At 39.6% G+C, this 13,201-nt stretch overlaps 1 protein-coding gene across 14 annotated transcripts in view; it reads left to right on the top strand.

Annotated features, from left to right (window-relative positions):
* The window catches only part of mycbp2 (MYC binding protein 2), a 230,805-nt gene that overhangs the window by 78,033 nt on the left and 139,571 nt on the right, over positions 1–13,201 (top strand). For 12 of the 14 annotated variants that reach the window (XM_085998516.1, XM_085998525.1, XM_085998512.1 and 9 more), the window contains exons 16-18: positions 7,919–8,064; positions 9,033–9,137; positions 13,061–13,168. In XM_085998516.1, the coding sequence (XP_085854642.1) occupies positions 7,919–8,064; positions 9,033–9,137; positions 13,061–13,168 (359 nt within the window). The remainder of the gene's footprint in view (positions 1–7,918; positions 8,065–9,032; positions 9,138–13,060; positions 13,169–13,201) is intronic. The other 2 variants (XM_085998513.1, XM_085998519.1) reach the window with 2 other exon arrangements.

Here is a 13,201-nt window from a genome sequence, read left to right as displayed (position 1 = left end):
GAAATTCCCCGACTCTGAAGGTATTCCTTCAACTGGGAAGACATAAAAGAACTTCCCTGATCCGAATGGATATACGCAGGCATCCCAAAGATGACAAAAAGTTGAGTCAGACATTTGATAACTGTAGCAGCTGATACATCTGCGCAAGGAAAAGCAAAAGGGAACCTTGAAAACTCATCCACAACAGTAAATATATATCAGTTTTGAGTAGTTGAAGGAAGAGGCCCCTTGAAATCGACGCTCAAACGTTCAAAAGGAGAAGTAGCCTTTATAAGATGAGCTCGTTGAGGCTTAAAGAAACTCGGTTTACACCGAGCACAGATAGAACATGATGAAGTCATCCGCTTGACGTCTTCAACTGAAAAGGGCAAATTCTTACTGCGTACGAAGTGTATCATCCTCGTAACCCCAGGATGGCATAAGGCATTGTGAAGATTAATAAGCGTATCTCCGTGAATCACAGAACAATAAGCCCTCGACAGCGCATCAGCAGCAACATTATCCTTCCCCGGACGATAAACTATATCAAAATGGTAACATGCCAACTCAATCCTCCACCTCATTATTTTATCATTCTTAATCTTTCCAAAATGTTTGACATCAAACATAAAGGACACAGACTTTTGATCAGTTACCAACGTAAAATGTCGCCCCGATAAATAATGTCTCCATTTACGCAGTGCTTCTACTATTGCATACGCCTCTTTCTCTATTGAAGAATGCCTTTTTTCACTATTGTTCAAGGTACGTGAGAAAAAGGCCACAGGTCTTCCATTTTGGTTCAGAGTAGCCCCAATTGCAAAATCAGAAGCGTCCGTCTCAATCACAAAAGGAACCTGCTCATCAATAGAATGCACAACTGCTCCAAGGATATCCTTTTTAAAATTATCAAAACACGTCCTGGCCTCCCATGATAGAGGATATGTCGTAACCCGAATAAGAGGCCGGATCTTCTGTGAGAAATTTGCAATCCAATTAGAATAGTAAGAAAACAGTCCAACAACTTGTTGCAAAGCCTTAGAATTAGTAGGACAAGGTAAATCAATCAATGGTCGCAGACGTTCTGGGTCTGGTTTAATCTTGTTTCCCGAGATAATGTACCCCAGTAGATTTACCTCAGTGGTCGAAAAGGTACACTTCTCTTTATTGAAAGTTAAACCAACTTTTTCCGCAGCTTGAAGGAATCTTTCTAAATTAGAATCATGCTCCACCCTTGATTTGCCACACACCGTGATGTCATCTAAGTATGAAAAGGTGTCAGAGAGGGAGTTATCACTTATAAAAGCATCCATTGCCCGTTGAAAACAAGCAACACCATTAGTAACACCAAATGGTATTCGGCAAAACTGATACAGCTTTCCACCAGCCTCAAAGGCCGTATATGGTTGATCCTTCTTAACAATAGGAATCTGATGATAAGCACTCTTTAGGTCAATAGTGCTAAAAACCTTATACTGAGATACTTTATTGATAAGCTCATCAATCTTAGGCAAAGGGTACGCATCTAATTGAGTATACCTATTAATAGTTTGGGAATAGTCTATCACCATTCGTTTCTTATGTCTCTCGTTAGTCGTGACAACTACCTGTGCCCGCCAAGGCGAACAACTAGGTTCAATGATTCCTTCCAATAAGAGACATTGAACTTCAGAATTAATAAATTCTCTATCCTGACTGCTATACCTTCTTGACTTGGTAGCAATTGGCTTACAATCCGGCATCAAATTGGAAAAAAGTGATAATGGAGAAATGGATAGAGGTTAATCCACAAATAGATAAAGGTGGCTTAGTCCCTCCAAATGAAAGATTGAGAGACTCTTGTAACTGAAGCACATCATGACCAATCAAAATATCCGCACAGAGATTAGGCAAAACAGATAGGCGTATATCAGTATACGTATTACCTAGAAGAATCAATTTCACAAGGCAACAACCAGCTACTTGTGAAGTGAGAGTCGTCTGAGCCATACACACCTGATAGGAAACAGGTGAAATTTTCAAATGCTTCTCCTTTGCCAACTGAAGACTTATAAAACTCTCGGTACTGCCCGTATCTATAAGGGCCTTCACTTCCAACCCATTAACTTGGGCCGTAACTATAGCTTTGTTTAGGCCATGAGCAAATGCAGCAGAAATTGATGCAATAAACGCCCTGTCTAAAGGCTGAATAGTCACAGAGGAGGTAATTGAACCTGATGATTTACACACACGTGTGTAATGACCTCTCTCGCCGCATTTACTACACACAGCCTCCCGAGCAGGACACTTCAGACGAGGGTGCCGGACGTTCCCACAAAAATAACACTTCTGAATCCTAGAGGCAACAGCCGCTGAAGTAGAAACTGTTTCAGAATCTAGTAAACCACTCCTATTAAGTCCACATAATTCCTTTTCATCCGGAACTGCCGAAACCACAGTCACAGGCCGATTAAAAAGAGCATAAGAATCCGAACTTCTCTGAGCCACATCCAATGTAGAAGCTTGCTCAAAAGCACTCTTAAGATCCAAAGTCTTATTTTCTAACAACCGCTGACGAATTGATCTAGACAGTAATCCATTAATAAAAGCATCCCGTACCGATTCTTCCTTACATTCTTCAGCCGTCACGGCCTTATAATTAGTTAACACTAAGGCACCGAAGTGCTTGTAAATAAGTATCCAAAGATTCTCCCACCTGCTGCCTATGGGCAGATAGAAGGTGACGTGGAAATACCTCATTCTTTGGTTTAACAAAAATCTTTTCCAATGTAGAAATAGCCACTTCGTAAGTTTTACAGTCCAAAATATACTTATACACATCCGGAGCAATGTAGTTGATCAGCATATTCAGCTTATTTAGAGACTCTTGATCCAACACGCCCAAAAAGTTTTTAAATGTACAATACCAGTGTTTCCATTTATCATCCACTCCTGCAGAATTAGGGTCAGCATTGAATCGTTCTGGTTGAAGATATCGCTCCATTCTGACACAAAGTTAATAAATTGAAATAAAGAATAGATTTGCCTTTCTAATCTAGGCTTTATTAACTTAAAAAGCCTGTAGCACATCTTCAACACCCAGTCCCAACTAAAGGCTGGAAAGAACTGAATTTAAGATGGCCACCACAAATCACATGACATCAACTACCAATGAGATTACAGCATATATCCCAAGGCAGGAAACAAACAACCAATCACAATACTTCTTACTAAACATAAAGAATAATCACCACAAGCCAGTAATGTATGTCTTAAAGTATCAGCCAGTAAAATGAATAACTGAGAAATGTACTGAAGTGTTAGTAAACATAATCTAACAAAAGCAAAATGCTGTAGATGCTGGAAATCTGAAATAACAATAGAAAATGCTGGAAACGCTGAGCAGGTCAGACATCATCTGTGGAGCGAGAAAGAGTTTAACGTTTCAGGTCGATGATCTTTCGTCAAAACTTGATCAGTAGTCTAGTCAATTTAATTATGCACCTGCTTGAAACAAAATTATCCATTTTCTTTGTGCCAGTCAGAAGCTGCAGTTCAAAACAGTCAAATCGTTTTTTTTTTTAAATCAACCTCCATAAAAATGTTCATCTTGCAGCTTCTTTGTTGTGTCAGCTGTGGCTCAGTTGGGAGCACACTCGCCTCTGAGTCAGAAGGTTGTGGGTTCAAGTCCCACTTCAGAGACTTGAGCACATAAAGCTAGGCTGGCACTCCAGTGCAGTGCCGAGGGAGTGCTGCACTGCCGGAGGTGCTGTCTTTCGAATGAGACGTTAAACCGAGGTCCCGTCTGCTTTCCGTAAAAGATCCCATGGCATTATTTCGAAGAAGAGTAGGAGTTATCCCCGGTGTCCTGGCCAATATTTATCCCTCAACCAACATAACAAAAACAGATTATCTGGTCATTATCATATTGCTGTTTATGGGAGCTTGCTGTGTGCAAATTGGCTGCCGTGTTTCCCACATTACAACAGTGACTCCACTTCAAAAGTACTTCATTGACTGTAAAGCGCTTTGAGACGTCCGGTGGTCATAAAAGGCACTATATCCAATGCAAGTCTTTTTCTTTTTTTAATCCTGTGGAGGTCTTGTGTCTTTTATATACATAATGGATTAGCCTTGCTTAACACAAAACTGGTTAAATGTGGTGATCCAATTGACATTGTCATCTTATTCAAATGCCACATCAAATATGATTCATGGCCTTGTATTTTGCAAGGGGGAGTACAGTAAGAGAAGAAAAGCAAACCACACAGAAATTCCTTTTCTTTAAAAATAACATGTCTTTTCTGCCTTTTTGTCCAGTGATGTTCTCTCACTCTGTTGTATTCTGAACCAGGCTTCAGTCCTTTCTCTCTCATTTTTGGCAATGACTTGTCAAATTTCTCCAAGAAAAAGTGTTTTTGACACTACTAATGGGCCAGAAATTCGGGTCCCCACGGGTGAGTACTCGCGCATAGGCCCAACGAAAGTGCCGGTTTCGTGCATGCGCGGGAAACCGGAACTTCCATTCCCTTAAAAGAAGGGGTTCACAGGTTGAACGCGTGCGCCGGAGAGGCAGCGCGTATGCCTGGAACTTCCAGTTTTTTTGCAGGTTTCTCCGGGAGGGTAAGTCTCCAGGAGCTACGCTTGTAAAAAGCAGTCGCAAGGCCTGCTTTTAACAAGGTAAGTGGTGAATTAAGTTAAATTAAAACATTTTTTCCACAAGTTTATTATTTTTAAATACTTTAATGAAAAGTAACTTTATTTTTAGCCCCGTTAGAAACTGTAATTAATTTTTTCAAAAATTTACATTATTGTTTAAAAGTTATTTTATGTAACTTAGTTATTTGAAGTTTTAGTGATGTTTTGGGGCTGAATTGTATTCATAGATTTGACAGCTCTTCCTGTCAAATCTATGAATACAGATTCCCAACTGCCATCGGCTCTCCATGGCCCACGTGATCCCAGGGGACGCTTCGAACTAACTGCGTGCCGGCAGTTGGAGGAGGCCAGGATTGGAATCCCACGCGGGCCCACAGCCCAATGGCCGGCGCGCTAGGTAAGTGCAGGTCAGAGGCTTGAGCCCACGGGAAGCCTCCGACCCGAATTTCTGGGCCAATAAATACAGCATTCCATCTAGCCAGAAATTGAGTTTTTAGAGCCACTTGCTTACATGGCCTGTAACAGAACATCTGGTCATTGGTGCATAAAACCCAGTGTAGAAAATGCTCAATTCATATCAATGCATCAATTCTTCCAGAAGCCAAAATAAGACATTCTCAAGGCACTTTCTAAGTGAGGATATATTTGTATCTGACTCTGGTTTCTTTACGTAGAAGATTCTGTCAGATCAGTGCTACTCTAGCACAAACTGCTATGACAGTTGCCAGTATGCTAAGCTGAATACAACCCAGATTGTTGCAGCAGTCCATAGGAAGGCTTTTGATCTGGAGGCCAAGACTTCCACTTGATGTTCCTTGCTGTGCACGTGTGCATGACTAAGAATTTCAGTTCTTGATGGGCATCCAAATTAAACTCTGGAATTACCTTTCTTAAAGGGCTCTACAATTAAATGGAGGCCACCCTAAAGGGCTTCATCGAACGCAAGCTAAGTTTAAAAGCGACCCTGAACATGACTTCAACTCCTTCACTCACCAGCAGTTAATTGAGGTCATGGCTTCTGAAGTACAGGTCCATATTTTTTTTAAGCAAGTGAGATTTTAGTTTTGATCATGCAATGCCAGGCACTCGATGTGCACATGGATCTCTTGCTCCTTGTATAATTGGGTGCAACGGTCTAAGCCCTATAAGGTGCCCAATGCACTCAAACACATGCAAGTAGAGCAGAGGCGTTTGGGAGCCTGCTTGCAAACTGAAACAATTATGTTCTGACTTTGATGAAAATTTGGCAGCTGCCCCATAATTGAGTGGTCTGTATATCGGCCGCCCCTCCTTGCCGCAGCAGAAAATCGGAGTGCAGAACAGGCAGCTGGCAGCCCTTCACGGTTGCTGGCATGTGCCCTAGAGCACCAGAAAATTGTGAATGTAGTGAGCTCAATTATATGTGGGTGCTTTTATATTATATGCCTGCCTGTTTGTCTCATTAGATACTTCAGCAGGGGAGGATGTATATTTCACTGACCCCCACAATTCAGCGGAGTGTTTTTGATCAGGGATTAACCTGTTAAATGCAGAAACTGCTGCTTTTTCAAGCTATAGGAAGTAGTTTAATATAAATGTATAAAAATTGAAGATGGTGACACTAGTGGAAACAATTCTGGTGATTTGTTCAGGAGATTGCCTGACAGCTGGCAATTCTCAAAAGATGCATACTTTGTTTTGGCGTTAGAGTCTCTTCAGTTAAACTACTGATAATCTTGTTACCTGGACTTTCGCAACAAGTGCTTTTTGCCAAATGTCTGTTGGTAGAAGTAACATTTTTCAACCTTTGGCTACCTATTCATCTATCTCTTTCCAGATGAATGGCTGATTAGAGATCCTTTCCAGAATGTAGCACCAGCATTCATCCAACAATTTCTGAGATCTGAGTTGAGGGTTTATTGTAAATTGAGAAGAATGCCAGTTATTGCAGGACATTGTGTTCTTAAGAAGCCATTTCTCTGACCTTCAGGTTGTGCTGTCACTACCATTAGCACAATCGATGGTGAAACTATACCTTGGGCTTTCAGATCAAGTTCTCCAGTCTTGGACACTGTAGTGCATATCCTAAGGCTGATGGCAGCAGCTGTATTTATAGTTAATGAATCAAGGCAGCTCATGAGACTACAGTAACTGAACCTGGTCACTAACACACTTCCAAAATCCAAAAAAGTCAAGATTGAGTACACTAGCTGTTCATTGAGATGGTAAACTTCAGTGAACTATGCACTTCACTTTCTAGTCTCTAGCCCATCTCGCTGTAGTTTCTGCTTCCTTCACAAGGTTGGACATAGTAAATTGTGGATGTAATCAAGTCAAACTTCCACTCCTTTCTGCTCAACACCTTGCTCCAATTCAGAGCTTCATGATGGGTACTTTCAGCAGGTGTAAGGTCCGCCTTAGCAGTGAGACTCAATAGGCAGAGTTCCCAATTGCTCATTTTGAAAGTTCATCCATCATGATTTTTGATCAAAGTGACACCCAAGGTTGTTTCTCTAAATAGAATTTCTGAAGTATCATAATTTCAACTAAATGGCAAATAGGTGATCGGTTGTGGCTATTGATGGCTGCTCAGCATTAAATTAACCTGAATCTTGGTGCTCGGTTTAATTTTTGTATTGCCGTGCCTGCAGTATTTGCTACTCTATGCAAAGAACTAAGTTTATTTCAGAACGGGGTATTGTACACAAGACAGAGTGGGGGAAGATCATCTGATCAAAGCGGCAAAGGACACTGTCCCTAGATGATTTTTTTTCTCTCTCTCAGTTGCCCTAATTTGAGGTGAACTTCAGTCAACGCATGAGGAAGACTAGCTCCAATTTCAATTCTTCGCACTCTGACCAGAATGTACCTATGAGTCTCGCATGCATCCTCAATTTATATATAGTTTCTCAGTTTATTATATATTGTACATCTGCTTTTTCATATTTTCTTTCTAATCCTTTAAAAATATTTAGTTTGGTTGACTTGAGTGATCAAGTTCCAATTCTGTAAAAGTCCAAATCAATTGCATCAACTGTTAGAGCATTTAGTCTAATATTACTTGTCGGCTCTGGTTTCACTGCTGTACGTTTCTCTCCACATTACTGACTGCCGCATTATCTTTTTGCTGATTCATCTTCAGTTTGTTAGAAATCTTCTATGTTATAACTTGTAAAGTCAGTGCTGCATCTGTTGTTTTTGTGGTGTCTGAAAATCCAAGTTAAAAGGTAACTGCATTAGTGGATTATAATAAACGCTGGGAACATGTATAGGGAAGTCTTTATTTGCTTCAATTAGATGTTTTTATCGTGGTCTATTTTAGGCTTTGTGGATGTGGGTCTGGTGAGTCTGGTTGTGCTCTATGCGGTTGCTGTAAGGCCTGTGCCCGAGAGCTGGATGGACAAGAGGCAAGGCAGCGAGGGATTCTTGATGCTGTTAAAGAGATGATCCCTTTAGATCTTCTTTTAGGTGAGTGTTTTTATCAGCACAGTTTGATTTCTCTGAAGTTCCGCTTAGCATGTATCAAAACAAGATCCAACAATGTGTGTTAGCAGAATTCCTGCAGTGTATTTAAAATTTCAGCCGAAAGGAAAATAAGTTTTTTGAGAAGTAATTGGTTTGCCCTGCAATTTCAGATTAATGAGTTTTATAGGTACTGGTTTAGATCTTTACAATCCACGAAGTAGCTTCCATTTGATATGACTTTTAACATTAGGTTGTAGAAGGATATAATGTTAAGTGATGCAGTAAAATATATTTCATAGAATCCTAGAAATTCCAACACAGCTGGAGGCCCTTTGGCATACTGAACTTATGGGGATTGCTAGCTCTCTAACTGGAGCTATCTGTTCTACTCCCACTTCTCTTTCCTTGTATCCTTTTTAAATACGTACCCACTTCGCTTTTAATTGACGTGAAAGTTTCTGCTTTGATAACCATTTTGTGCTGAAGCATTCCAGGCACTTATTTGTAAAACTTGCTCACTAGTAACTACATTTTCAGTTTATCGTGGATGACTACCGTTCATTAATTCTGGACATTCAACCCTAACAATTGAAAAATGTTTGCTGTTTTGATAAAATATCACATAGTACTGCAGTATTTAGTTATTGGCAGCTCTACACAACATAACAGAAAACATTGCATTAAATTAAGTTTGTTGCAGGATGGAAGAATATCATTTAGCTTTGAAATGCAGAAGAAAGCTTTCAGTAAAACCCCAATGCTCTGTATAAAATAAATGAAATGGTTACTATAAATTCAATTTTAGCTGTTAAAATACTCTCAAATAGGGTTTTGGGAGATTTTTATTCCTTATTGCTACAAGATGAAATGAAATTGAGAATATTGGAAGAATATTTCAACAGTATATGTTTCCAGTACTGCTTCCACTGCACACACCGGTTTTGTTTTCTTTAAATAAGTGTTTTCTTCAGCAGGACCTGTCCCACCAGGAGTTAATATAGAAGAACATATTCAACTAAGACAAGAAGAGAAGAGGCAGCGGTTGAGCAGAAGACACAGGCTGGAAGAAGTGAGAGGTATGTTTTCTATAACGGCTTGAGTGACAGTTGACATCCTTCTAAACTGGTGTTTTTCAGACACAAGTTAAAGATTATCTTTACACATTTTAACTATTTTGAATGGATGACTCCTGAATCATGCACAGTATAAAAATCTAAATTTGAAGAGTCACCCTGAATGATTGAATGATTTAAAACTACTAATGGTTGTAGTACAATCTTCAGTTCGTTAACTGTGCATTTTGATCTTGCATTTGTATGTAATTGCTTAATTAATTGTGTCTTATATTCCACCATACAATCTACTGGAGAATGCACTGTAGCTATAATATATAGCACATTTTAGCTGGCCTAAAAAGTACTCTCAAATTAAAAAGTTGAATCATAACTAACAACAACTTGCATTTATATATTGCCTTTAACCTAAAACGTCCCAAAGTACTTCACAGGAGCGATAATCAAAATCTGACACCGAGCCACATAAGGAGATATTAGGACAGGTTGGCCAGAGAGGTAGGTTTTAAAGGAGGAGAGGTAGCGAGGCAGAGGGGTTTAGGGAGGGAATTCCAGGGCTTAGGCAGCTGAAGGCACAGCTGCCAGTGGTGGGGTGTAGAAAATCAGGGATGCGCAAGAAGCTAGAATTGGAGGAGCGCAGAGATTTGTAGGGCTGGAGGAGGTTACAGGGTGGGGGGGTGAGGTCATGGAGAATTTGAAAACCAGGATGAGAATTTTAAAATAAGTAGTCTGAGGTGAACAAATAAAGAACTTTTACAAACTCTAGAAGATTGCTAGTTAAAGGTTTATTTGCTACAGAGAAATAGCTTCAGCCAAGTGGTTTGCATATTCTCTATTGTCTGAAGAAGTCAACACACAGCATGGTTGTTTGTCCACCTTGGATGGTTACCGTTGGTGACTGAGCTGCAGCTGCGCAGCCTTGGCACCGTTTGCTGGCTTTAGTTACTTGTAGGGCGGGGATCTCACTTTAAGTGGCTTGACTGCTTCACACAGCAACTGACTAGACTTGAACTTCAAGCAGATCCAGATTACAAAGAAAGATTTGTGTTTATGTAGTTCCTGATCACGTCTCAACACCTCAAGGTGCTTCATATACATTGAATTACTTTGAAGTGCAGTTATTGTTATCTCGGCAAATATAGCAGCTGTTGGAAGGGTCCCATAAACAGTAATGCGATAATTAACCGATTAATTTGTTTATGGTACTAGTAGAGAATATTTATCAGGACATAGAATTTCCAGCTCCTTTTTAAACAGTGCCATGGGATCTTTAATGTCCATATGAATCATGGAAATAGGCAGATGAGGCCCCGATTTAATGTCTCCCCTAAAGAATAGCACCTCAGACAATAGAGCACTCCTTCAGTTTTGCATTGGAATGTCAGTCTAAGTTATGAACCCTAACTCCTGGCTTGGAGCTTGAATCCACAGCTTTTGACCCAGAGGCACAAGTGCTACACTGATTAGATTGGTAAATGTCTAAACTCAGTAACATTCCTTTTTCCCATGCTCAGATATCATAACATAAGAAATAGGAACAGGAGTAGGCCATTTGGTCCCTTGAGCCTGCTCTGCCATTCAACAAGATTATGCCTGATCTTCTACCTCATCCTCAATTTCCTGCACTATCCTTTGATTCCCTTAATATTCAAAAATCTATCGATCTCTGTCTTGAATATACTCGACGACTGAGCCTACACAGCCCTCTGGGGTAGAGAACTCCAAAGATTCACCACCCTCTGAGTGAAGAAATTTCTCCTCATCTCAGTCCTAAACGGCTGACCCCTTATTCTGAGACTGTGACCCCTGGTTCTAGACTCCTCAGCCAGGGGAAACATCCTCCCTGCATCTACCCTGTCAAGCCCTGTAAGAATTTTGTATGTTTCAATGAGATCATCTCTCATTCTTCTACACTCCAGAGAATATAGGCCTAGTCTACTCAATCTCTCCTCATAGGACAATCCCCCCCTCTCCCAGGAACCAGTCTGGTGATCCTTTGTTGCACTCCCTCTATGGCAAGTATATCCTTCCTTAGATAAGGAGACCAAAACTGTACACAATACTCCAGGTGTGATCTTACCAGGGCCCTATATAATTGCAGTAAGACATCTTTACTCTTATACTCAAATCCTCTTGTAATAAAGGCCAACATACCATTTGCTTTGCTAATTGCTTGCTGTACCCGCATGTTAACTTTGTGATTTGTGTAGAAGGATATCCAGGTCTCTCTAGACACCCAACATTTCCCAATGTCTCACCATTTAAAAAATACTCTGCTTTTCTATTTTTTCTCACCAAAGTGGATAACTTCACATTTCTCCACATTATATTCCATTTGCCATGTTCTTACCCACTCACTTAGCCTGTTTATATCCCCTTGAAGCCTCCTTGCATCCTCCTCACAACTTACACTCCCACCCAGCTTTGTATTATCAACAAACTTGGATATATTACATTTGGTCATGTCATCCAAATCATTGATGTAGATTGTGAATAGCTGAGGCCCAAGCACTGATCCTTGCGGTACCCCACTAGTTATAGCCTGCCAACCCGAAAATGACCCGTTTATTCCTACTCTTTTTCTGTCCGTTAACCAATCCTCAATCTTTGCTAGTATATTACCCCCAATCCCAGGAGCCCTAATTTTGTTTAATAACCTCTTGTGTGGCACCTTATCGAATGCCTTCTGAAAAACCAAATACACTACATCCACTGGTTCCCCCTTATCTATTCTGCTAGTTACAACATCAACAAACTCTTAACAGATTTGTCAAACACGATTTCCCTTTCATAAATCCGTGTTGACTCTGCCCAAACCTATAAAAAGGTTCCAGCATTTTCACTACTACTGATGTTGGGCTAACTGGTCTGTAGTTCCAATGTTGGTTGCAATGTTTGTAGATCTTTAATTTTAAAAGTAATATAATTTATTTTCCTTTGGCTTTTTCTCTACTTTAGTTATCCATATCAATACAGTGTGGACATTTTTAGATTAGTTAATTGTCTTAAGTCAAAGATTAACTCCCTTAGCCTTAGCTTTTAATAGGTTGGAATATTGTATTGCTTCTGTTCTGTGTTATGAAGTGTTGCAAGTATATGTTCCAATACTATAATTACCAATTTAGGTGCACAGTATTTCTTTACTGAAAAGCGACCTCTGTTTGGGTGAAGACATGCCCTAAAGACTTAAATGTATTTATATAGAAGCTTATTATGACACGAGTAATTATTTCATAAAAAGTATCATTCACAAAAATGATCATGGCAATCTGTTTCAGTTAAGCTTTTAAAATGGTTTGAGACCACACCTGTCTTATAAATGTTTTGCCTACATCACTATATAAATTCTCTTATTTGATGAGGTCATCATGATTGTTAGTGGGAGCAAGGGGTTTACTGAATTCTATTTGGAACCGTAGTTTCAAAGCAGCAGCATGATAACCTGAATACTGAGTGTTTATTTTTAAAGTATCTGCTATTTTGTGCTAAAAAAAAATGTACAAAATTACATTGTAGTTAAATAAATTTTCTTACACAGGCATTTTTGTAATGTGCATTTTAACATAGTAATATGGGAAATAAAATCTAAGCTACCACTTTAGCAAGGGAACTGGATTCTAGTCTACAAAATTTGTAATTGTGAATTTATTGAGATTTGTGTGGGCTGTCATTGATTAAACAGAGCACACCAGAATTTGAAATTTGTCATGTTTATAATTTGTCATGTTACCACTTTACTGTTCATATTTTTCCTTAATTTTCTATACCGTATTACTACATTCAATGTAGCCTTTTACTCATGCCTCAATTGCAGTAGATGCCATTGTTCTTTTTATATTATAGACAAACTATATTTTTTGCTTTTAATTTTGACAGTTATTTCATTTGTGAGCTTTCCTATGCATGTGCAAGTTATTTCTCCTCAGGCCCCATTGTATTTCCTGGTCCCATTTATTTGAATCATCGAGAACAGGCCATAGCCAGGCTAAGACCCTTACCAGCAAAGCTAAAGCATAAACGGGACAAGCATAAAGGTACTTGGTCATCCTTCCTTACTGGCTGGAGGA

Source organism: Somniosus microcephalus, chromosome 10 (genome assembly GCF_052327205.1).
Source record: "Somniosus microcephalus isolate GS21.2 chromosome 10, FLI_Smic_1.0, whole genome shotgun sequence".
Lineage (NCBI taxonomy): Eukaryota > Metazoa > Chordata > Chondrichthyes > Squaliformes > Somniosidae > Somniosus > Somniosus microcephalus.
Note: the sequence above shows the minus strand (reverse complement) of the source record. Positions and strands in the feature narration are given on the sequence as shown.